The 27,039-nt window shown below is 40.3% G+C and overlaps 1 protein-coding gene across 3 annotated transcripts in view; it reads right to left on the bottom strand.

Moving 5' to 3' along the window:
- The window catches only part of bnc2 (basonuclin 2), a 766,921-nt gene that overhangs the window by 59,217 nt on the left and 680,665 nt on the right, over positions 1–27,039 (bottom strand). For 2 of the 3 annotated variants that reach the window (XM_028805854.2, XM_051929900.1), the window contains exon 5: positions 14,733–16,984. In XM_028805854.2, the coding sequence (XP_028661687.1) occupies positions 14,733–16,984 (2,252 nt within the window). Of the gene's footprint in view, positions 1–572; positions 676–14,732; positions 16,985–27,039 lie in introns of all 3 variants that reach the window. The other variant, XR_003716780.2, reaches the window with a different exon arrangement.

The raw sequence follows: 27,039 nt of genomic DNA, 5'->3' as shown, positions 1-27,039 counted from the left end.
GTAGAGTGAATCTAGCAGAATCCTTGCAATTACATATTCAAAGCCAAAGCTGAGGACACTGGTGGAAAATGTGGGAAGAACATATTTATGTCAAGTCATGTGTTTTTTTGGACAAACAGCCATGACAATCTGAAAAAATTGAACTTTCTTATGTAGTAGAAGTGCAGACTTGGACTTTGGTTAAAATATGAGGTCAATGGAGATACAGTATTAGCTAGCCAAACAATGCTTGTTGGACTGGAAGCTCTACTCTCATTTGGAAAAAGTAGCCATATAAGGTAGTAAAGCATTTCTATGAAAAGTGAATAGTTTGCATAAAGAGAGTGAGCCATCTGTGAAAGGCACTATATTAAACAAAGACAGTAAAAAAAAAGCATCAATAACAATCCATTGCTACTAAACGTGGCCCAGAAAGGACATCACCTAGCACCAGCATGGCTTCCCGACTGAGATAGCACAAAAGGACTTTTAGGTTTACGGACTCGCTGATAACTGCTAGATTGACATTAACAAAATCTAAGCATTGAAAAGGAAAAAAAGAAAAAGCACTGAGCTTTAATGAAAATGTCCACCTTTGCATCACCAGTCCAAGAGAACTTGCAAGCATCACTGCTCTCTATTAGTCATTTTGAGGCCACCTTAGATCTTGCAGTAAAATCAGCGGCAGCGGACATTCTGCACAAAACACAAGCAAACAGCTAAGAACAATGAGGCTCGTTAGGACACGGCGGAGTCTGTGACATCAAAGTCAGACAGCCGCAATTCAACTTCAAATTACAAACAGATGGACACATTTAAAAAAACATGCAGGCTGTAATATGTAATTATAAGTGATATTTCAACTCTTCTTGTAGGTGCAACATTCAAGAACAACATAAGCAGAGCGTTCTCAGTAATTACTTCCCTGTTGCAGTCTTCTTCTTCTTCTCCTTCTTCTTCTTTTTTCATGTTAATTTTACACAACATTCAGTATTTCCCCAGCTCTCCAGTCTAAACCCTCCAAGTCATGTTTCGTACATAGGTATAACACGTGCAACGACACATCAGGTGCTAACGAAATGCATTCTGGGTACAGAAGTGTTAATAAGGCACAGGTAGTGCATTTCAGCACCTTCACCCTTCCCGTTAATAAATGCAGTGGTTCAGCAGGGGTTTGCTATGTTAATATATTCACACACACCTGTGTAGGTAACCAAATATATAGAACTTCAATTAAGAACTCATTATCAGAATAAATCAATATACATGTCAGACCGAAGAATTCCGTGGAACATTTTCACAGAGATGCAGGAGAGTGCTGCTCTGAGTAACAAGTAGGCATTTCATTTGCTTTACTTCATAGCAATGGGTGGAGAGAGGTCAGCATCAGCTGGCTTCAAAAACTAGGCCACTGATCTTGCTAGGCTAAGTAGCCTCCCAAGATAATTTGACATTTGTTCTGAACTACCCGATGGAGCAAACCAATGAGAAAGTGCCCTAACGTCTTCATTAGCCAATGCCCAGTAAAGCTTAACACTAGTAAAGTGGTGCAAGAAACTGAAACACTGAATGGGCCACCACTATTGCATTAAAGTTGCATAATTGAGATCTCGTAGACAATATGACCCCAGTTACACTTTACATACTTTACCTAAACACCAGTATCTCCAATCTCAATATGCCAAAAGTCTAACAGTCACAAAGCGTTAAATGCTCGGGTGTAGTGATCTTAGGTTTGCACCTCACAATGAGAGCTGTGTCCCTCTTTAGGCCAGATTGAGATCAGTGTACATGTCTTTGTAAAATGCAGGGACATGTTTTAGATTCTAACCCGTTTAACCAGCTTTGCAAAAGCATGCATTGCATGTGCATTAGTATCTAGTTGGGTAGATAAATTAAGGAGATGGAAGTTGGGAAGCACTTCTTTACACAAAGTTGTGCAGTTTAAAACTAACTACCAAGTTGGGGAAACCTGGAAATCCTTAAAAAAGTATCTGGATTACATATTAGCACAGCTTTTAGCCTATCAAACGAATACAGTTGAATTAAATGGTTTCCTCTCATCTATCAAGTCTTCATGTTCTATTGAAATGGTACCCTGTCAAGGGTGGGAAGTTGTCTGGTACTCAGTGCTGCCAGGACAAATTTCTTTCCTTGTGATTCTTGGGGTAGGTTATCGTCTCCATGAATAGTATACAGTAGAACCTCGGTTTGTGAGCATAATTCATTCCGGAAACGTGCTTGCAGTCCAAAGTACTCGTATATCAAAGTGAATTTCCCCATAAGAAATAATGGAAACTCAGATGATTCGTTCCACAACCCAAAACTATTCATAGAAAAATGATTAATGCAAAATATAAAGTAAAATACCTAAAACAAATTAAACTGCACTTTACCTTTGAAAAGAATTATGGCTGGTGTGAGTGAGTTTCTAAACTCTTGTGGGATTCCACCCAACGGGACGACACGCGGAAGAGCGTCCCAAAGCAATCGCGGTCTCCCTGCGCTGTAGCAGTTCACCGTAAAAGCGAATCTGAAAAGATTGCGGACATCCTATAAGCGCCTGCCGTCGATGGGTCATACAAGAAACAAGGAACACTATAAATGTGCAGGGCACAGGATTACGTGCTCACTAATCTGGTCACGACCCTGCCTGACTGCTGTATCTGTGTATAGGAGAGTGGCAGATCCCGCTACAATAAATAACCGCGCTGTTGCTGTTTCAAGCTGAATAAAGCTGGTGTTGCTAAAGTACTGAGACTCGGCTTCGTGTTTTGGGGTACAAGATGGGGACTCGCACGTCACAGCGCACACACACAGTCACAATGCTGTAGTAAACAGTATATACTTGTATGGATGTTGACTATATGAGTGAGGCACGCCGACTCAGATGGAGAATAGGAGACGATTGCCTACAATTCCGCAGCGAGAGAGAGAGAGAGAAGAACCATCAGCTCAGTTGTGATCACATGACGCTCAGCAGACAAAGCGTATACATACTACTCATATTGCAAGACCTCGTTCGTTTATCAATTCAAAATTTATTAAAAATTTTAGCTCGTCTTGCAGAACACTAGTAAACCAAGTTACTCGCAAACCGAGGTTCCACTGTATTTCTGCCAGATTCCAAAAAAAGGGCTTTTGCTCGTCTTCTTAGGGATTTTTTTTTTCGTATTTTAAGAAAAAAAAAATGATCTTATTATGTTTGGTGTTACACTGTGCTAGCAGTGTAGTTTCAATGTAGATTGTTCTTTAAGAAGTAATGTCCCATTGGGTCTTACCCCATATACAGCTGTAAGTGGGTTAGAGATCATAATAAATTATGACTTCTAAAATGTGTGATAAATAAGCAAACACTTAGTTCAAGCAAGGTCTTAGCCAGGGACAATCCCAAAACATGTGACCTAATGAAGGTGGCATCTGATTACTTCAGTCAATATTAAGGTCCTGACTCAACTGCATTTTGAAAACTGCTAGTTGAGAGAGATGTGTGCGATGAATGATTTGGAGTTGAGTTAGGCTGGATTTCAAACAAATTGATAAATAGTGTAATTTATCAAGTGCTGTCTTCCGTTTAGTCTGAAGCTATCACTGAAAAATCTCATTCCTGACAGACATACCCAGTGCGGCACTCTTTTTGGAAATACTGGTGTAATCTGGAGAGACTACCTGTATCTTTATTGGAGCCAAAACATTTTTTTAAGTAGATTTTAAGGGAAGGTTAGGATAGCTTGGCCAGATTTAAACAAAGCCCATGATATAATATAATACAGTATACTAAAAGAAATGTTCTGGTTAAAGGTTATATTTGAGGTACACTTGTTCAAAGCATTCCAATACAGTATTCATATACAAATCCAAAAAATGTTGCAATAAACAGAATTGTGGAAAATACAAATCAAACTCCATTAGAACAAAGTGGTTGGGACTGATAAAATACAGGGTGAGTCAAAATTAGGTTAACACTAATGGATTATTTTAATCTCGACCACACCTTTCCAGGTCGATGGATAGGTCGTGGTGGACCATTGCCATGGCCTCCACACTCCCCTGATTTGACACCCTGTGATTTCTGGTTATGGGGTATGGTGAAGGAGCGCGTGTATAGCAGGAAAGTTTGTGATATCCATGACAATGGGGGTCAGTGCTAGGGCCGCTGCTATTTTTAATATATATAAATGATTTAGATAGGAATATAAGTAACAAGCTGTTTAAATTTGCAGATGATACCAAGATAGGTGGATTAGCAGATAATCTGGAATCCGTTATATCATCACAGAAGGACTTGGACAGCAGACAGGCTTGGACAGATTTGTGGCAGATGAAATGTAATGTCAGTAAATGTAAAGAATTACACATAGGAAGTAAAAATGTGAGGTTTGAATACACAATTGGTGGTCGGAAAATCGAGAGTACACCTTATGAGAAGGATTTAGGAGTCATAGTGGACTCTAAGCTATCGACTTCCAGACAGTGTTCAAAAGCCATTAAGAAGGCTAACAGAATGTCAGGTTATATAGCACCTTGATGTGTGGAGTACAAGTCACAGGAGGTTCTGCTCAACCTTTATAACACACTGGTGAGGCCTCATCTGGAGTACTGTGTGCAGTTTTGGTCTCCAGGCTACAAAAAGGACATAGCAGCACAAGAAAATGTCCAGAGAAGAGCGACTAGGCTGATTCCAGGGCTACAGGGGTTGAATTATGAGGAAAGATTAAAAGAGCTGAGCCTTTACAGTTTAAGCAAAAGAAGATTAAGAGGAGATCTGACTGAAGTGTTTCAAATGATGAAATGAAGGGAGTTAGTCCAGTGGATCGAGACTGTTATTTTAAAATGAGTTCACCAAGAACACGGGGACACAGCTGGAAACTTGTTAAGGGTAAATTTCGCAAAACATTAGGAAGTTTTTCTTTACATAAAGAACGATAGACACTTGGAATAAGAGACCAAGTAGTGTGGTGGACAGTAAGATGTTGGGGACTTTCAAAACTCAACTTGATGTTTTTTTGGAAGAAATAAGTGGATAGGACTCGTTCTCGTCTAGAGTGTTCTAATGACCTGAAGGACAAAATATGGACTGTGGTATCATCTATTCCCTGTGAAATGTGTGTCTGGGCTTTAAATGGTGCTGTTGTTTGTTGGTTTTTGTGTGTTGAACATAATGGCGAAAAGGTTGAGACATTCCCATAAATCATCTTGCACATATGAAGTATGTTTTGTGAATAAATTGTTTCCGCCATTCAAATGTTAACATAATTTTGACTCACCCTGTAATTTGTTATAACAAGGAATTAGCATATAATTCCGTCTTTTGGCATGTAAGGTTGACAAAGCTGACTGTGGAATGCTGAACTCGATGGCAACATGTATTTTCTTCTTGCTTATATCAATAACAGACAGAAGTTTCTTTTTTTTTTTGAAATGGCATCCCTTGGTGTCCATGTGGTCGGTATTAGTATACTTTGACATCTGGGGAGAAGGGGGTCCAGAACATGCACCACTTGAATTACATAAACAGTGCCCCTCGGTGTTCATAATGCTTAACTTTCATAAACGGTACGCCTCAGGTGGGAATGTCCTAATGGATTGACCGGCTTTTTCAGGCTGTCTTCTGTTCTTATTTAAGTCAACCTGGAAAAGTTTTACATAAAAAGATCACGATAAAATTTTGAGGAAAGGAAAGTGACATTCGTAAAGAAGAATCATTGGACGTATTAATTTGTAAGCACAAAATCCAACGACGCTTTCAATGCAACAATTTATTTATTTTTTTAAATAAAAAAAAATTTTGGTGTGTAGGTGCTCATAATATACAATCTCGGTGAATTTATGAAACATGTTGAGAACTGGTTGAGTAGCATAAACACAAGGGAAGATCAATAGTCAGCACTTTTGTTGAAGGGCGAGCCAAAAATGAATCCTCATTCTTATTAATGTGCTCAGCGAAATCAAACCACACCTCAAGAAACTCAGAAATAAGCGACAGGGTCAAGCTGCGGCAGACCTCCAAAGCTCTGCAAGTACACAAATTTGATTGACAGTTAGCCTGCCCCTAGAAATGCCCACAATGGCCCCCAGTCTGCAGTAACCCTTCTTGTGCTCTGCTCCTTTATAACAGTATGACAACTATGAAGTAAACCAAGTGACATAAACGTGCAATTTAATTGGCTGTTCAGCAGAGGTCCTGAATTGGGATTTTGGGCGATGTAAAGATGAAATGCACATGTGTGTTTTGCTGCTTTTTTTAATGAAAAATGACTTCATTGTAATGAAATCTGCAGATAAAACGGACTTTACTGTACAGTAATGAGTTTTTTTTAACATTAGTTCTATAGGAAATTGGCCAGGAGAAAAAAAAAAATAATTAAAACGAGGATTTCGTTAAAACAAAGTTCTTTTGATGGAACTTGATCTGTATATGACTTTCTTGTAAAGGTGCAATTGAGAGTAACTTTAAGCATCCAAGTTGGCTGCTACATTGGTAGCAAATTGTATGTAAGCGACGAACCACTGAATATCTTCTTGGTTGGTGGTAATGGCAACTGGTGCAGATATCAAAGCATACAGGAGGAATTAAGGTGGTTTCTGGTCCCTTTCATTATCATATTCATATATATATATATATATATATATATATATATATATATATATATATATATATATATATATATATATATATATATGTTGCATAGTTTACTGTCAAATAAAACAAAGAGTACGCGATAGGGATGCACCGATACCGAAACGGGTATCTGGTATCGGCCTCGATACCACATTTTCTAAAGTACTCTTACTCATTAAAAGTCCCCCGATACCGTGGACCGATACCACGGTCTGAGAAATGTCTATGTTTGAGCGGCGTGTAAGGGGTTAATCACAGGCGCCGAGTGCCCGCCCCCAGGCCCCGGCTGCAGCTCAGAGCGGGGAGAAGGCGAGGTGAGACATGTCAGCCGTGTGGAACTATTTCAAAGTGAATGAAGACAACAAAACAAAGGCGGACTGCAAATTGTGCTCAGCGAAATTGTCCAGAGGAGGCTCAAAAGGTAGCGCATTTAACACAAGTAATTTAATCAAGCACCTAAAATCCCAACACGACAACGAGTACAAAGAGTTTACCCACGCTTCTAAACCAACACAACCCACGCTGCAGCAAACTCTTGCAAGACGAGAGAAAATGTCCAGAGACAATCCACGTGCTGTGAAAATAACACAGGCAATTATTGAGTACATTGCATTGAGTGACCAGCCACTCTCGGAGGTAGAAAATGTGGGATTCCTGCGTCTCCTCCATGTTCTGGAGCCCAGATATGATGTCCCAAGCCGCCGCTACATGACTGACACGGAGCTGCCTAAACTACACGACTCCGTGAAAAAACATATCCACAGCCTACTGCAAGCCTCCTCTGCGTTTAGTTTCACCATGGATATTTGGACAAGCAGTGTTAGCCCCGTGTCGCTAATTAGCCTAACCTCCCAGTGGATAGACGAGAGTTTCTTGTTTTTTTTTGTTAAATTATATGACTAAAGCTGTTACCTGTAAATTTAAATCATGTTTTTATTAAGTACTCGGTATCGGCAAGTACTCGGTATCGGCGAGTACTGAAATGCAAGTACTCGTACTCGTTTTCCAAAAAAGTGGTATCGGTGCATCCCTAGTACGCGACACGTGTTTTGCCCTCATCAGGCTCATTTACTGCTCGGGAATTGAACCTTGGACGTCAGCGTCAGAGATGAAGTCCCTTTACGCTGCGCCACGGCGTGTAGTTCGTTCATTTGACAGCCTGTATGTCTGGAGTAATTACATTCATTGCATTCGTAGTCTGAGTATTGACAACCTGAATTGTGTGGGTGGTTACCTACCAGGTTACCCCCCGAGAGGGGAGCAGTAGAGTGGTGTACGCCTGATGAACCCAAATGAGGGCGAAACATGTGTCGCGTACTCTTTGCTTTATTTGACAGTAAACTATGCAACATTCCATGATCTGCTTCTCGCAACTGAAAGAGGGCACCGTGGCGGAATGTTTGCCGAATGGCAGACCAACCACAAGTGTTACCTGGTAGGTAACCACCCACACAATTCAGGTCGTCGAGACTCAGACTACGAATGCAATGAATATATATATATATATATATATATATATATATATATATATATATATATATATATATTTATATTCTGTATATTGTATTGAAGTTAGGAAACACTACACAGAATACCCTAGAGGAAAATCCAAGCACTTACAGAGACAGAACCTGCAAATTCCACACAGACAATGACCAAGAGTGGGATTCAAACCTGGGACACTAGATCTGTGAGGTAGGAGGGCTAACAACCATGCCACCTAAAAGAGGAACTGCAATTCTTAAATTGCAAAATGTGCCAGAACAGAAAACCAGTACAGACAGCATGAAGAAATGGGTACAACAAGCACATGATGTGCAAATATGATATGCCCTTTCTCGCACAGTAACTGGTTAGTTCCTTTGAATTATGCTTTTTCTCCTTCTTTTTTTAGTACCCTCAAAGGCTGCCATGGATAACTTTCAGGAAATGAACAGAAATCTTCCAGGCCAGCAGATGGCCTACTCATTTATGGGTTTATATTTCATTTGTCTCTATAGCCACTAGAGGGCATTGTGGCCTGCTCACCCCAAAATTTGCAGATCTGACCTTGTACAGGTCCAAAATGGTAGCAGGCTTTTATTTTTTTTATACTTTTGCCTTTTCATGTCTTCAGCCATTCCTTGTGTTCATTTTGATTTAAATCCTAATCAGATCAAATCCAATGCTTTGTTTTCTCATATAGAGTGTACACTTTTTTGTGCTTCTAAGTGGAATTTCCTTCAGACACTCCAGTTTTCCACACACATCCCCAAACACATGCAGGTTAATATGAGCTGTCACTCTAAATGTGAGTGGGCCCTGTGATGGACTGCTGCCTTGTCCAGGATTTGCTCAACTTGCAACAACTGCTGCAAGGACAGGCGACCTTGTAATAGATTAGGCAGGTTTAAGAAACTTTCTCCAGGTAACATTAGCATTTCCCTTAAATGATGCTGTTTGTATATGAAATCCACTGGAGTACTTTTAGTTCAGAAAGTCCTAGATCACATCTCTGTGTTTACTGGTATAAAATGACATCTCATCAATCTTACTGACGTATTCAAAGGAAATACTGGGGGTCTCCCAGATCCCTACAGATGAGCAGATTAGGTTAATTCTGATTGCAGATTGGGTAATGGGGCCCACAGTAAAGTAACTCCCTATTCAAGGACCCAGTGCTGCTGGAGTTGGCTCTGGTAACCCAAAACCCTAAAATGGATTGGCAATTGTTATGTTATACTCATTTCTAATAATTATTCTGCTCTTTGCCAACTTTCATTCTGGTTTAAAGTAACCTCAAGGAAGCATTCTGATTCCATGTACTCACTGGTGCAGATTTCCTTAAAGGATTACCAGCTGTGAGCCCCTCTCAAGAAGAACATGGAGACATTAGCGTTGTTGAAGTGGAGCCACTTCATATACAAACAATTGTTTCCTGGTGACTGGCACACACACACACACTTACTGCAAACAAGGGGATGTGATCTGCATGCTTCCATTCTTATCCTCCTCCAGGCTTTCACAGAATTTAGAATGAATGTTGCTGAGAGGATGCTGTCACACTGTGCTGTATGCTTTAAGAAGTGGACTGCCAAAAAAGGAGTCATGTGACATGCTAAGAGGATTAGGCTTCTTCTTTGGGGGAGTGTGTCAGAGGCACTCTGGGCAACAGGAAGGGTTGGAGGTTAACATTTGTATGGCATGTCATTGGGAAGCAGGCCAATTGATCTACTGTTATATATTAAGGGAATGCCTTGGTGACTTATAGGATTGGTATATGTTACAATTGTTTACAAGCAGAGCACCGGGTGGTTAGACAAAACTGGCAGCCTTGTAAGTTTAAGAATCAGCACCTTAGCCACTACTCCATACAAATACTGATCCAAGTGCCAGAGCGTGCCATGGCTTAGGGACTCCAACAGGCACTGAGGTGTTAGAATGGAGGGCAGTACTTCCAATTATGCCAACTACGTAAGGAGGTAGATGGCAAGGTGGAATAGACTACCAGAAGATGAGGTTCTGATGACAAATGATCTCAGACTGGCACAAGAAAGAACTCTGCTTCTCGAGTCAGCCTTAATTTGTCAGTGGAGTCATTTTATTATGTTTTATTGCCACAAGAGGCACAAAGTCATACATACCTGCCTGGCTTTCCAATGCTTTCCTTGTGATTCTAAGATATGCACTTTCGTTATTGACTTGGCAGTGTGTTTTTTCATATGGGGTACAGTACAAACACCTATACAAAATGTCTGTGTGTATACATGCGGAAACAGATTTTTTTAATTCAGAGGTTAGTTTGAAAGGAATTCCTTGGAGCTTAACATCAAGGGAGATGAAAACCAAGTGCCAACATGTTTGACAATAATGATATTTTCAGATATAGTGTCAGAGCTAGGGAAAGCAACTCCAAAAAAGTATAGACCTGAAAGTAATAAGTAGAGATCACCAGCTCTGCTTATTATCATTAGCAAGAGCCTGACTCAGGCACATTACTGACATGAAAATTGCATTAAATGACATAATTTCTCCAAGCCTACGTAGTTTCTGCTCTTATTTCTAAAGTATAGTCAAGACTATTAAAGCATGGCTGGTGTCATTTAGATAATGAAGTGATGACTGAAATGTGCGAGGAATGTAGGGTAATGGAAAGAGACAGGACTAAGCTTTTTAAGTTGTTACCTGACACTTTCACAAGACAACACAAAATGCCCTTTTGTGTAAATTAAATTAGGATACGACTTTGGCCCATCTCACGTGAAAGCTGCTGCGGACATTACCCACAATTCCTTACCGTGTTACATATATTTATCCGCCCATTATCCAAACCTCTATATCCTAACTACAGGGTCACGGGGGTCTGCTGGAGCCAATCCCAGCCAACAAAGAGCGCAAGGCAGGAAACAAACCCCGGGCAGGGCGCCAGCCCACTGCAGTACATATATTTACTTTTTCATATGTGAGAGTTGCGCTGAGAAGCACTGGTTCACTGTCCTGTACTAATCAGTGCCAGTAAAAATGCCATACAGTAGATCAATACATTCCATATCAAAAGTGTTCTAAAAACACTTGTGATTGTTGTTCAACACACACATTTAACACATTATTAATGTGTGCTTTTTTTTGATTATTTGTATTTTGAATGTCTCGCCGCATTTAGTGTTTGAATTTTTGTCTGCTTCTTTCTGAGGGTGCTGCCATGTTAGTCTTTGGTGGCTATAATGCCCCATGGTTAACAGATGTGACATCATAGTAGCCATCATTCTAAAGATGGCACAGCATCTAAACTTCATCAGCCAATAATGGGAAGATCTTGTGAGGGTGACTAGTGCTGAAGCAAATTAACTTCTGCTTCATGAATATTTCTCATAGTCTTTTGCTGGATTCAGTTTCTCTTTCATTTTGTGATTATTTTATTTTGGCACCACTTTTACTTTACACTCAGTTCTCATTATCCACAAGGTTCCTGGAAAACCCCACAGATAATGTGGCATTTTTCCTGGGTATAGGATCTAATGGATCCAATTCACTATACACTTTCACTACACTTTACCAAAAACAAATAATTTCATATACCGAAAATCAACAAAGCTCATCAGAATGCGTTTGCGCTTAAGAGTGCTAGGCAAAACACTTTAATTAACATCAGGCTACGCTGCCATTGTTGAAATTTAATCAATACTAGGGGGCTTTGCCCCCTGCTTGCTTCGCTCGCCAATCCACATGGCCTGCGTTACGCACTAGCCTCTTTGTGGTTCTAACGCTTGCGTATGTACAATTTAAACAGATTTTTATTTTCATGGGAATTGTTTCATATGCATCGACGCAACATATAACTGCCCGTGATTGAATTTTGGTTCTTTCTCTCTATTAAATAAAATGACTTTTTCGAATGTTTGGCCCTGTGATTTGTTAATTGTCTTTCCAAAAGCTATTCTAATGGGAAGCTGTTAATGTTTTAATACGAATGGCATATCAAGATCTCCTTTGGTGTCTAATGTTATTCGCGGAAGATGTACTAAATCACCTTTCTTGGATACATCCTTCTTTCTATAGTAATTTGTGCGGTCGTCATGCTGGACGTTGTTAACAGTTGTAGATATTCTTTGGGATATTGTAAGTTGATGTTTCATCTTCTGCACGATCACCACCAACTGTTTCAGCATAGTCTATTGATACGCATTTAACCAATTTGCCGTGTAACCATTCGACATTTTTGGACGCATTTAACTAATTTGATGTGTAACTGATTGATATTTTTGGTGTTAATTTGTTTGACTTCGTCGTTTCTCGGTGGTAGGATTGTACTTAATTTTAATGTTGATAGCCCTTTGTGTTGAAATTCTTCAATAAGATTTGGACTGTGACTGGCGGCTGGGTCCCAGGCCTGGCTGGGATGCCGCTGCTGCATATATTCCGGGGGAGCAACCATGGACAGCTCAATACCTCTCGAGGGACGCTTGGTGGCAGCCTCCCGGGCCGACGGTGATTCCCTAACCTCCCGCAGGGCTCCATGGGAGATGGAGTCCTCCACAGCCTGGTTGGGAGCTGGGGTGGCCGCTAGGGGGTGCTGCCTGGATTCCACAGCCCAGCTGGACAAATCTTCAGCCCCACCTGGAAGTGCAATTAGGACCAGGTGGTCAAGCACCTGGAGCACTTCTGGGTGGGCTGTAAAAGGGTCCAGCCACCACCACTCAGTGGCCAGAGTCAGGTGGAGGTGGACAAGGTTGCTTGGGAGGAGTGGTGCTGCCAAGGAGGAAGAGAAAGTGCTGTTATTACTTGTGTGCTTGGGACTGTGTATTGCCTGTGGGTCACGGGGAAGACGTGCGCCCACAGGTGAAGAAAAATAAAAGTTCTTGGTGTTTTACATGTGCCTCAGTGTGAGTCTGTGTCGGGTCGGGCACTATATAGCAACTTTATCACAAGACATAATAAGTCTTCTTTATTTGGGAACTTAAAGTGAGGAAAACCTTAAAATGTATAAGAGCTGAGAGCGTAGGATGTGTATCTGACAAAAGCATTCACACCAATGAGAGCTGAGGTCTTGTTTGAAAATGTTTGAGAGGAGGGCGTGACTTGAAAAAATGTCAAGGCAAAAGTCTTGTCTCGCGGGACTTGAGCAAATCTCTCTTGTAAAAATTATGGTCTCCAAAAATTCTCGTCGCATCAAAGGATTGTTTTATATAATAGAGAGGTAATTGAAAAACATTGTAGGACACTGAGAACATGTGGAATTTTATCAGAATGTGGAAACATGCTAACACAACAGAATCTGTGAGAACAAGACTGCGGCTTCCCTGGGTGAAGGTTGTGCTGCTGCTGCATGATATGCCTCTCAGAATATTTTTCCACTGCGCATCGTGACGAATAGTCGCAAGTAGACTGTGGGTGTTGAGAAATTGTTTAAACTTTCATAGAAGATATTTTTTAGTGGACAGCAGCATTTTCGTTAGAAAACAGTTGTCCATTTTGAGAGTTCTGGCCCAAGAAGTTGAATAATGTGATGTAATCTGCGCAATGCTATATAAACCATTTTCCAAGATTATTGACTCAGACAAACTTAAATAAAAAAAATAAAACTTTCAAGAACGCATCTGAAGACTATGATACTTAAATTGTTTAATGGACTTCGTTGCAGTTAGACTGACGTTCTGGTTATGATCCTTGCCAAACTATTGGTTAAGATTCCATCTCCTGGTCCTTTTTTCTTTTGCCCTATGACCTGTCGATATTTGAGCAACTATTGCAAAAAAAAATCTCTAAATTTATTAGCTTCCAGTTATTCAGATTGACCTGATTCTTTTCTTTATACAATGAGGCAATATTTGGTAGCTACCAGTCTATAGGAATTATCCCTCTAATTAATTCCAAAAAAAGTGCCTAAAAAGTTTTCTTTTTTAACGACTAACTTGTTTGAACACTCTTGGGTAAATGTTATTCAACCCTCAAATATTTATCCCACGTAATCTCTAGATCATTAATAATTCTGGTCAGTACTATGAGGTCATCAACTTTTTCACATGTAAAAACTTCAGAAATTGTTGGCAGATTTCTCCTTTGTAGAAGATTCATTTCAGATTGAATACATGAACAAATACCTTGGAAACCACAGATGTAAAAATAAAATTAGAGCCACTCTGCTGCAGCCTGGTTAATGAAGCACTCTATCAACTGTGTGTTATTTGTTTTTTACATTTAGTACGGGCAGATGTGCACTGAAGTCCCCTTGAGGACATGCTGAATGCTACCCCTGAATTGAACCAGGTAGATTTAGAAAATGAGTGGATGTTTTACATTTAACAGTAATTTTCCAAATTGAGAACTTACCAGCTGTGCCAATTTTAGCCCTAAACCTGAAATGATGGACTGAGAATCTCATTAATAGCCTCAGAATTAAGCACTCTTACAATTTCCATGACAAACTTTTCAGTTATGGTTGAGTTCCAGAGCTTCTAACAGTGAAAAAAAATGACAATTTATAAGCTTCCCAATTGAAATTCTTGACATGTGTCCCAAAATGCCTTTCAAGTCTCTCTTCTGGGCCATAGTTATATTTAAGAAACATGAATTAGTGAAACATCTGCAATGAGTTTAATAGGCATGGCACCATGCAATAAAGGTAACAAGTGCAAATTTTAGTCATACTAACCTGTCCCGACTTCTTCTCGATGGAAAAGCAGCATTGCAGCCTGCCACCGTGCAGACGTGCATCTCCTTCAGGTGCACATTTTTGTAGTGGAGTTTAACGCTGTACGAGCTTTTGAAACTCTTCTTGCACACGTAGCAGATCTTGGGGTCGGGACTGGAACAGAGGTCACCTTCAGGGGAGGAATATTTTTGTGTACTGCCACCAAAGCCCATGGACGAGACAAAGGACTCATGTAAAGCAGCCATGCTAGCTGCGGCTGCAACAGCTCCTCCATTGTAAAGGCCATACTGGCTCATGTAAAACATGTCATAAGTAGGGTCGGTGAGCTCTTCTTTAATCTTGATGACTGGCTGATGTGGCGAGGGCAAGGACTCATGCTTATCCTCTAGTTTTTCCCTCAAATGGTTGTCCTCCTCCTCTTGCTCTAGTTGCTCCCTCTCCATTCTGTCTTTACCACTCAACTGCTGACTGTGATGGTGGTGGTGATGGTGGTGATGGTGATGGCGCTGCAAGTCTTCTGACTCCATGGAATCAGGATCTCCACAGCACATTTTGGTCTCTGAGGCTTCTGAATCATTCTCAAAGTCCTTATCGTGGTCCTGCTCCTCTGAAGTGAAGCTCCCCATGCAAGGCATTTCGGAACCCCCTCCAGTGCTCCGCCTGTCATCCTGATCCTGACGAAGCATGCTTTTCAAAGCCTGGCTGGGACTCATTTCATCCTGAGAGGAATGTTGGCAATGATTGTTGTTAATTGAGTGAGGGTGGTGATGGTTGTGATGATTGTGCAGAAGATGGGGACAGTCTGAGTTGTTATTGATCATGCCTTCATTTTCCATCCCCTCATCATCTTCTTCGTCAAAGTCTTCTGCCACATTAATAATTTCCTTTTCAATCTTAACTGGCATACTAGATTTTCTGGGTTTTTTCTTGGGTGTGGGGTCAATGATGGATGTGTCATAATTGTTTTGGAGCACCAGACTATGGGCTGTAGATGTGGCTTCGGAGAGGAGAATTGGGTGAGTTGAACTTGGGACTTGTGGTTGCTGATCTAACAGCACATTACTTGCAGTGGAAGTGGTCGAGCTGGGCATTACAGGACTAGTTGGCAAGGACACAGGAGGGCTGACCATCTCTCCTGGTGACAAAAGGCTTCTGTAAAATGGAGGGACAGGCTGAACCGTTTTCAAAGAAGAGAAGACTATAGGGCTCTGCAGGGGAGACTGAAGGACCGGGTCTAGTGGAGGGGTGGTAAAACCCATTGGGGGCCGACCAGGACTGGTAAGGGTCAAGCTGCTCTTGGTACTAGAAATGACTGGGGTGCTGGACCCAGAACTGGCACGGATAAGGTCCTTGTCCCGGTTATTCCTCAACATTGGCATATGTAAGCGTGGATTGGGGTTGGCGCTATGGCGGTTGCGACTACGCAAAGAGCTGAAGACCATATTGCAGCCCTCAATGGTGCATCGGTGTTTGATCTTTAGGTGGACCGCATTGTAGTGGATCTTCAGTGTACCTTTATCATAGAAGGTTTTCCCACAGGCGTTGCAGCACACTCTCCCTTTACGAGACGTGGAGCCCATTCGACGCATGCGGTGGATTTTGGAGGAAAAAGATGAAGAAATGCTTTTTGACTGCTCTGTTTTCACCAGATGGTGGTCGTTAAGACTGTTACTTGATTGCTGGGGCGGCGGCGATGTCGGTGACATGGAGGAGATATTATTGGGCTCCGACTTGGGCTCCATCACATTACTTACATTACTCAGAGCACTGCGGTTGGGGCTTTGGCCACTTCGAAAGGGGGACACTGACACTTCTGATTCACTGCTTTCATTGGCTTCACTTTGGGCTGGCAAGTTGGGTTCCCGCAGTCTGAGCCCTGGCTGCTCAAGCATCAGGCCATTGGGGGGCAGCCCAAGCAACGGGGCAGAAACAGGGTTGATATACTGGAAAGGGAGGAGGAAAGCCAGACTGTTTGGGATGTTTTCAAAATGGTGAATGCTGGAGGGGTTGCTGTTTTCCAAGTGGGACAACAAGCTGGGGCTTCGGGTGCGGTTGTTGCTTTCAATGAAAGTCCTGATGTCAGAGTCGGCTTTTGAGGAGGGCACTATCACCGCCTGGCCTTCTTTCTCCTGAATTGCCATAAGCTCCACGATAGATTTGGTTTCGCCGAACCTCAGGAACTGCTGGAGGGTAATGATTTCTTCTTCCCGAGACATGATGGCCCAGCGGTCCAGCACCTTGCCTGCAGCATCCTGTAGGCCATTGCAAAGAAACAACAAAGACAAATACAAAAACTTATTGATTGTGCATAATGACTGCAGTCAATTGAAGAGGCCTCTGCTCACGGCCCGTGAGGCAAAAGGCTCTGAGAGCTGCATGCAAAGCTCATTAATACCAGCCACCCCTTCTCTTTGTGTCTCGGAAATCAGCCATGCAAATGCAGCAATTAGCATCACAGCTAGTGAAACAGACTGAGTTTAATAATGTCAAAAGCAAACAAAACAGAGACCACTGGGGCTCTGCTGTTATCAAGTTCCTGCGGTTTGCGCCGTTTCTGCCACCATCATCTATTTGTTATGCAACTGTTTACCAAACACAGCTCACAGAGATGTGAACTCTTGCTGTTCCTCCCTCGGTAAATACAGGCGGCCCTGCTTTGTTAGCTTTCTGTAAAGGCATGACAAAAAAAACAAAAACAAAACAAAACTGAGCAACTGATAACAGGTTGCAGTGCCAAAAAAAAAAACCCCGAGCTAATTCAGTGCTGTGAATATGGCCTGAATTTTACTCAGGGATTGCTCCCTCACCTGAAATAAGCATTGGAGCTGCTCTATTCTCATTTCACTGCCTTCAACCAATCAGTCAATGAACATTTATTTTACAAACAACTTTTCAGAAAACACATAGTCACAAGATTAAATGCAAGACAAGATCACTAAATATATGACAAACTGTAGAGAAGCAAACTATAAGAGGAACCTAGAAGAGTACAGCATGGAAGCAGACTGACAGCCTGAGGTGACAATACAGTATGATGAGGATCAGTCACCCTCGGACAGAAGATTCAAACTACAGGATACTGTTATAGTTTAGCCAATGAAAATGCAACACTCAAGGTGTGATCTGAATGTGACCAATTATGGAGTTTCATGAACAAACCCAGGAAGGGAGTCCTATAGGGAAGTGGTCACAAAGGGAAATGGATATTCACCAAGGCTTACATTACAACAGATGAACATTCTTTTTTATAGTGGACACCATCCTATTCATTTTGTGGATACACAGACATAAGGTACATATATATACTCAGTAGCCAAATTATTAATACTACTAACAGGACTATTAGTCAGACAGACCGCAGTTTGTGAAGCTCAAGGACTGTTTTCCTGATAGGGATATGAGCACCACTGGAGTGCCACAAGGAACTGTCCTGTCTCCTTTTCTCTTTACTCTGTACACTTCACACAATAAATACAACACCAGGTCATGTCACTTGCAGGATTTTTTTAGATGATTTCACACTAATGGTGGACTGAGGTGGTTTGGGAGTGAGTCAGGAGAAAAAGAAGTTTGTTTCATGGTGGAGAATTTTCTGCAGTTTAACATCAGCAAAACCTAGAAACTGCTTATTGAATTTTGTGGCACCAAATAGCCTATATGTCCAATCACTATTCAAGAAGGGGATGTGGAGGTTGTGCAATGATACAAGTTCTTGGGGGTCCACATCAATGACAGGCTGGACTGGTAATGGAGCACAGATGAACTATAGAAGAAAGGACAAAGTAGGCTCTTTATTCTTAAGAGACTGCCCTCCTTAAATGTGCATAGTGACATTGTTTACAAGGCCTACATGTTCTTTGTGATGGCTGGTGCAATTTTCTATGGTGTGCTGAGCAAATAACATACGTTGCCCACCAAATTAACAACCTACCGCATATACTCACGTATAAGTAAGAAATCAGACCCCAACTTATACGCCCGTTCAAAAATGCGACACTTAATTTTTTTTTTTTGCATCTTCTTGCCTCCTCCAATCTCTCATCAGTTTCTCAGACACATTGAATTTTGTTGCAGCAGCGCAGTTACCAATTTCTTTCGCCACTTCAATGACTTTTAATTTAAAACTAACTTCATATTTTCTTCTGATCGAACGCTCCACTGTAGATAAGGGATTCTCCTATGATAAAGGTGTATGAGGGTGTGAGATACAAAAAACACAAAACAGTGCAAACGTCACTTCGGAATAGTTCAGGTATTACCATGTGGTCACGTAGGCACAATACATAGAAATAAAAGGCAGTGTCTTCCGTGGTTTTTCTCTCCGGTATTCGTTAGCATATCATAATCTCTTGGACCAATAATGTGAGTTTTCCACATATGACTTGTATGATCGACATTATAAAATACCGGAAAGTATATGGTAAAATGAAGCCTTGACTTATCCGCGGGAGAACTTAAATGCAAGTATATATGGTAATTAAAAAGGTAGGATCATTTATGGCATATACTGTGAATGCACTGGAAGTAGTAGTAAAGAGACAATAAGTACAAAACTGAGGGCCATTATGAACAATGCTGCACATCCTCTCTGTGACACACCAACACTGAGGACTTTCAGCCGAATGGATTATATAGCAAACGTGTGTGAAGAAACATTAAGGGGATCCTTTACCCTAATGGCAACACACCTTTATAGTGCCACACTGACTGTGACTGTTTTTTTTAGTAATGTTTGTGTGTATTTGAGGGGGCTGTTGTTTGTAATTATTTATTGATTGAGCTTCTATAAAAAGCTAAATTTCCCCCTGGGACAAAAACGGTGCTATCTATCTATCTATCTATCTATCTATCTATCTATCTATCTATCTATCTATCTATCTATCTATCTATCTATCTATCTATCTATCTATCTATCTATCTATCTATCTATCTATCTATCTATCTATCTATCTATCTATCTATCTATCTATCTATCTATCTATCTATCTATCTATCTGTCTATCTATCATACAGTGCCTTTCCTATCAATCTTATCTGGTCCATCAGCTCATTAATTAAAATAGCCTGCTCTGCAAACAGCCAATAATGGGGCAGTAACTCATTTAAATATAATACAGACATGGTCCTGAGCATTAAATGTCGCCCTAACAGACATTAGAAAGGCCAACATGTGTAATCTAAATGAATTTTAAGATTGTATGATTACTGCTGACTGACATGGCAGGGACAGTTGCACACCCAAGATTTTCTTACACTACAGAGTGGTCAACTAAAGACATCCAGTGAGTGGAAGTTCTGTGGGCAAATGAGAAAGGTCCATGGAGAATAACAGAATAAATCACAAATACTCAAATAAAAGCTCTTTACAACAGTAGAGTGCAGATGGCCAAATCTGAATTCACAGCACATTGGACCTTGATGGAGCAGAAGACCACACTTGGTTCTACTCAGAGAAGACGAGACTACAGTGGGCATGTGATCACCAACTGAACAAATGAAAATTAGAAAAATGTCACCTGGTGTAACGAGTCTTGATTATGTGTTTGGTGTAAACAACATGAATCCATGGACCCATTGTGTCTTGCGTCAATAGTACAGGATGATCCTGGCAGTTTGATGGTGTGTGAATGTCTTCTTGGCATATATTAGGCCTCTTAATACCAACTGAGTGCTGTAGTGTGCATAAGCATTATTGCTGATCATTCCTTTATGGTGACAATCTCTCATTTTTCAAATTGATAATGCGCTATGTCAATAAGCATGTATATCTCAAGTTGGTTCCACGAATATGACAGTGACTTCCTTTTGCTCCAATGGTTGGCACAGATTCCAGATCACAATTCAATAGAGTGTCTTAGGGGCAAGATGGAATAGGAGGTTCTCGGTCAAAAACTATGCAGGATATGTGTGATAAGGAATCTAGCTAAACCCCTTCCTTCCTCAGTTAATTCAGGCCTACCTAATACTGGAGAGAAGAATCTAATAAAGAGTGTACTGGCTGTAGTACCAATGTTTGTTTGTTTTTTTAACAATTGAAGCAAATGCATGTTAAGTGACTTGCTCAGAGTTATAGAGTGAATCAGATGTGTTGACTGAATTTGGGGTTTAAGTTCTAGTGCTTTTAGCCACTAAACCACACTGATCAACAATTAGTCTTTGGAACTGGAAGAAAACGGGAGTCAAACAATCTAAGATGTCCAGAATCGGGGTAATGAAGCAAGAAACAATGACAAGACAAACCTGAATGTTGGAGCTAAGAACTTTATAAGATAACGCCATAGTACATGGGTGTCGAACTCCAGTCCTGGAGGGCTGCAGTGGCTGCATGTTTTCTTCTTCATTAGTGACCAGTTTTTGCTGCTAATTAACTTCTTTTGCTTTAGTTTTAATTTACTTGACTCAGGCCCCTTAGTTGTCTCTTCTTCCTTAATTAGCAGCCAAACAATAAACAGACACAAAACAAGCCACCACATGACCATCTCACCTGTGCCCATCACACAAGAAAGGTGACGGTCTCAGTAAGGTTGATCTCTCAGGTCACTAAAACATTTTGACGATGTTCTTAGAAAGAACAGAAAAATCAACAGTTTTGGAAATGTCTGCTGTGGCAGAATAAGAGCTGCAACAAGCCATGGAATTAAATAACGGGTTTAATTAACAGCAAGAGTCAGCTTCTCATTAAGAGACTTGTGGAAGTGAAATTGGTTGGAGTTTGAAATCTCAGTTTAGCTGGTCATCTGTTGGCTCGTTTCACATCTCATTTCTGTTTGGCTGTCATTTAATGAAGAAAGGAATAAATTCAGAGGACTGAAATCTTAAAAACAAAGCTATTAAAATGAAGGGAAAAAAAGCAGTGAAAACTGGTCACTGATTAAGAAATGGGTTAGAATGAAATCCTCCAGCCACTGCGGCCCTCCAGGCCTGGCATTCGACACACCTGCCATAGGACGACAACATCCAAGAAGCCAATACAGGCAAGCCAGCTGAAGGCTGATGTGCTTATTACACTCAGTCTGTATCACAACCCTGACATTAACATTTTGAACCTTTAGTAATCTCTAAGGTAAAGACTGCTTAGCATTTAATTAGGGAAGCTGGCAGACATCAATGTCATCAGCCATTCCATGATTTAAATTGCCATTTTTGTAACAACTTGAAGCAGGCTCAAATTTATGCTATGCTATTTTCTGCATATTTTGCATTGTTGTAAAACATTTCATACATCCCCTTTTCTGAGCCTGCCTAATCCAATTTTACAGCAAGTGGAGGATACAGCCTGTCTGGAATGAGGTGGCAGTTCATCTGCATGGCTTGGGAATGTGGGACTAAACGAGACCATCTGGAAACAGTAATACACACACATTTATTAATAACAATAACAAGAATTTCACAGCCCTGTAATGGAATCAACAGAAAATTCAGAAAATTAATGGATGATTATATGGCAATAATAATAAAGATATGAATACGACAACCTTGAAATAGAAGATGAGAGGAGCATATTCAGTTTAGAGGCTCACCTTGGGTTTATGAGGCAGCCATATTAACTACTGCACTACTGTACCTCCTGTTTAGGAACAAATGTAGTCACTAGCTGCGCTACCCATTAAAGATGGTCACAATCTAAGTAATCAACGTACACCTCATGTTTTTTATTTGATACATGGGTTGTCCATTTGGTATGGTATAGTAATATGCACTTAATCCATTCCTCTTCGGACAGCGCCACCAGCTATTGTCACTTCCACTCAGTGTCACTCGTCAAAATGACCACTTTTATAGTCTTAGTGTTTTGCTGGGAAAATGCAGCGGTGGTCACTGCTATATTGGCCTGGTTTTATAACTCTAGCCTAGTCAATTTGGGGGTTTGGTTTCCCAATATGTGTGCTTCGATTTATCCTTATTTGTTTCTCATCCACTGCCCATCACACAGTGAAGTTATCAGTCATTAGCATTACAGTTCTAAGCCTCATTCACATAGCTTGAGATGGTACAAGAAAATCGCTACCACACTGCTGTTGAAGGACAATAGAATAGGCTGATAAGACCAATTTTCTTTATTTTTAGAGCTTTACTTGGCATTTTCATAATAATTTTAATTTTTTTGAACCTCCTTCTAAATGTTTTGCTTATTTTTAATTTTTTCTTCCTAACTCAAGTAATCAGATGGACACACACACAGACATTTGCCCTTTTATTAAGGCGTATTTTTTATATATTATTTATGAAGTTTTGATCATTGAAATGTTTACTCAATACAAAGGTAAGCCAAAGCACTTGGCTTTGATGCATAAGGTTTCTACAGTACTGTGATCCTGAGAACTAACTGTGCTGCAAAAGTAATTAATGAATTAATCAATAAATCAACTAATTCATTTTTTAAATGCAGATATGCATTTAAAAATCCGCCTAGCTGCCATGTTGGAGCTGGTCCCAAGCCCAAATAAATGGGGAGGGTTGGTGTCAGGAAAGGCATCTGGCTATAAAAATCACGCCGAAAGTGATAAAATATCGAGTGGTAAAAGATGAAGAGGAAGAAGAAGAAGACCGCATTTAAAAAGCTCATTTCACTGGTGTACATTGTGAGAAGGTTCTACACGAAAAACAATTTTTTCATAATTATTTTAGGGCAACAGTGTAGTTTAGTGGCCTTCTTCCAAATTTTGGGAGAGTTTTCCTTCCTTCCATATTCTAATGGCATGCTGGATTTATTGACTGGAGACCTAAATTAACCCAGTATTAGTGAGTGTAGGTGTGTGCCTCAGTATGCCCTGGGATAGATTGGCAGAAGACCCAAGATTAGTTCCTCCCTTGCACCCAAATCTGCAAAGTCAGGCATCCACCCCCACAACCCTGAAATGAAAAAACGAGTTGGAAAATGGAGGAAAGATGTTTACTTGTATATATTTTTTAAAGTAGATAACTAACTCTATCACAGATACCCTAAGTGTTGCCACTCTGCTGAGCTAAATATAACTGTTACATAGATAGATAGATAGATAGATAGATAGCCATTAATGGAACTATCTATCTATCTATCTATCTATCTATCTATCTATCTATCTATCTATCTATCTATCTATCTATCTATCTATCTATCTATCTATCTATCTATCTATCTATCTATCTATCTATCTATCCACATTTAACAACAAATGAGAAATAAAACTTGAACATGAATGGTGCTTTATAAGGCAAAGGTCTTCTAGTGGACACATTAATAGTTCAGTTGTCTGCAGAGATGAAGAGATCAATGAGGGTCCAACTGCCCCTTGTTGATATACTGGGACTCACTTCTTTATGGATCATAAATTGTTTGTAAAACATAATTGCTTAATTCACTGCACTGTTTGTGATTTGTACAGCACTGTGGTTTACATTACTGGAAAAATGACATTTATTACCAATTTGGTACTTCGCCATGAACAAATAACTTGGCTATACAGTGCAGTGATGAAAGACAGATGTATGTGTGTTGGTCTCAGTAATAAGGGCTATCTGATTTCAGAATGGAATTCAAAAATAAAATAAAAAATACACATGGCAGGAGCTGGCATATCACTCCGAGATGACAATGGACTTGCAATGTTATCCAAAGAAAAATGAGGTTACTTAATGAAGGACTGCATTTTTTTGTGGAAACTCCAGTTTCCTCCTACATCCCAAAGGCACGTGTGTTGGCGACTCTATACTGGCCCAGTCGATGTATGGCGTGCAATGGGTATGTTTCACCCCTTGCTGCGTTACCTCCAGTGCTGTTGGGATAGGCTCTAGCTCTCTAAGTGGGTTTAGAAAACGGATGAGATTTTAAAGAAATGGCTTTTGAAACATACTATATCAGATAAACGCAGATTGACTTTAAAATTGCACATTTCCACAGTTAGGTTAGTAATAACAGCACGGTAATTCAAAGCCAATTAGACACTGAGATGGACTGGTTCCTGTTTAGGGATCTACCTTGCACTCTGCACTGCTAGGACAGGCCCCCACAGTGCGATAAAGTGAATATGACGATGGTGTGCTATGTTATGGTATATTAAGTACTTTTAGACTATAACACTTGTTAGACTTTAGTACATTATGTTATGTTATGCTCTGCTGTATTATGTTATGTTACATTAAGTTATTTTATGGTATGTAATATTTCATTATTTTATTTTATGCCTTTTTAAAATACACCATGCTACATTATTTTATGTGTTTTTATGTTATGTTACAATCCATTTTCTCATGTTGTGCTGTCATTTTATTCCATGTTATGTTACATTACGTTTCCACAAACCTACCTGGCCTCATATTTCATATTATAATGCAAAGGCTGAGTCCTCAAACTTACTGTGTTTTAGGTCCAGTATCCCAGACTGACACCAACTATCCAGCACTGGTTCCTCCATTATGTGTGTTACTTACAGCATTTTTGTAATATTGCAACTTGGTTTCCAATGTTTTCCAACAAGTGGCAAAGAAGCCAAGAGCTTAAAGTTTCTTTGCTGGGCCTTTCAGCTTTAAACATACACAAACACAAACACACACACACACACCCCTTGAACCAGTGGTAATTATGAACATGGGATCTTCGGCTCAATCTGTATCAAAATGATTGAACGAAGTTGTCTTTAAAAGCAGCTAGCCTCATGAAATGCGTTCACTGTAGAGTGAATTCCCGGATCCACAAAATCCAAAGCATTCCATTCATTCCCGACAACGGATGAATTTCATCACGGTCTTCATGTCTTCTTTATGGGTTTGCCAGTAGTAAGGGCTGGGCTCCCCTGCTGCATTTAGCTTGCCACAAACTGCTTGTTAGGTTTGATCATTTTGGTTTTCAAGGCCTTCTTGTGCCCAATATTTAATTTACTAAAATTACGCTGCATGCATGGTGGCCTGCTTGTGGCTTAGGTATTGAGCTGTAAAGCACAAGGCTGTTGGTTCAATTCCAGCCATTATGTCATGGTGTCACCTAGAAAGTGTTCATACTGTAAAAAAAAATGGAGTTTTTTTACACTGTACCTGTACAGCACTTTGGGATAGAGTTTACTGTGCCAGACTTTACATAAAATCACAAAGTCACAGATTCTCTCCCACTGCAGACACACTCTATGATCCAGACCAGTGCAGACGTATGGGAATATGTGTACTGCGCATGTAAAGCAAACTGGGATGATTTTCACTGTTAAATGCAACCATAAAAATCATAAGAGAGTTCCATGCCTACAATTGACTCCATTATTTAAACATGGAGAAGGTGTGCTATTTCTGTAAAGGGCCGTGTTTGCCGAGTATAACCAGAGTTTCTTCGCATGGAGTGTTCTCCCATCAAAAACCATCTCAACAAAACAATTACACAGGTTCTCACAGTATAGAGAAAGTATGAAAGTGACTATCTTAGTTGAGCCAAAGGAGAATTCTGCTAACTCAAGTGACTAATTAGGATTTTAAATGTGAGCTAAGCTACATATGCAAGGCATTATATAAAAATCACAGGCTCACAAATGGTGGCCATTACTGACTCCATTGATGGACTGAGCAAAGCTTGACACCCATACAGCTCTGGGTATAAATTCTGGGCCCAGACACGGCCGTGCTGGAGTTTTTAAGTGTTCTCACAGTCTGTGTGGTTTTACCTCAGGGATCTTTGGTTAAAATACCTGCAAGTTAATTAACTATATTTACACTGGCTGCAAGTGTCTATGTGTATGCATTTTGGCGGAGATTCTGTCTGTCATAATCATACGTGACTATAATGTATGTGTGTTTTTGAGTTTTGCTTATATTGTAGAATCTGTTTTTCTCCATTTTGATTTGGTTTTTACAAAGTTTATCTTAATTTTAGTTATTTGTTTATACACTTCAAGAATCGTGCTGAGCTATAAATATGTAGCGGGATCCCTCGGTTTGTAATCGGACTTTGCCTTCTAGGATTATTGTGAGAGAAAATGACCAGGAGTAGGAAATGTGATCCTGAATCGCAGAGAAAATGAAAGTGACTGCAAACAGAAAGAATAGGGAATCAGGAAACCAAGGCAAAACGGCAAACACGAGAATCAGAAGTTAACATCAAGAATTTTAATAAGAAACGAGCAGAAACTAATGCTTGGCCTGCTTGTCTGATGAAAGTAACTACTGCTAAAGATTTGCATTGTTTGTCCAACTGAGAGATACTACTACATGGAACCTGTGCCATATTAATAGCGCAGCATCTGCTATGCAATGTGCATTATTGTAGTGGGTATGCTCACATGTCTCATAAGCACATAACAAAAATAATAATAAAAATATTATTTTTAATATATAAATATATTAAAAT

Source organism: Erpetoichthys calabaricus, chromosome 7 (genome assembly GCF_900747795.2).
Source record: "Erpetoichthys calabaricus chromosome 7, fErpCal1.3, whole genome shotgun sequence".
Classification (NCBI taxonomy): domain Eukaryota; kingdom Metazoa; phylum Chordata; class Cladistia; order Polypteriformes; family Polypteridae; genus Erpetoichthys; species Erpetoichthys calabaricus.
The sequence above is the reverse complement of the archived record's forward strand: the minus strand, read 5'-3'. Positions and strand labels throughout refer to the sequence as shown.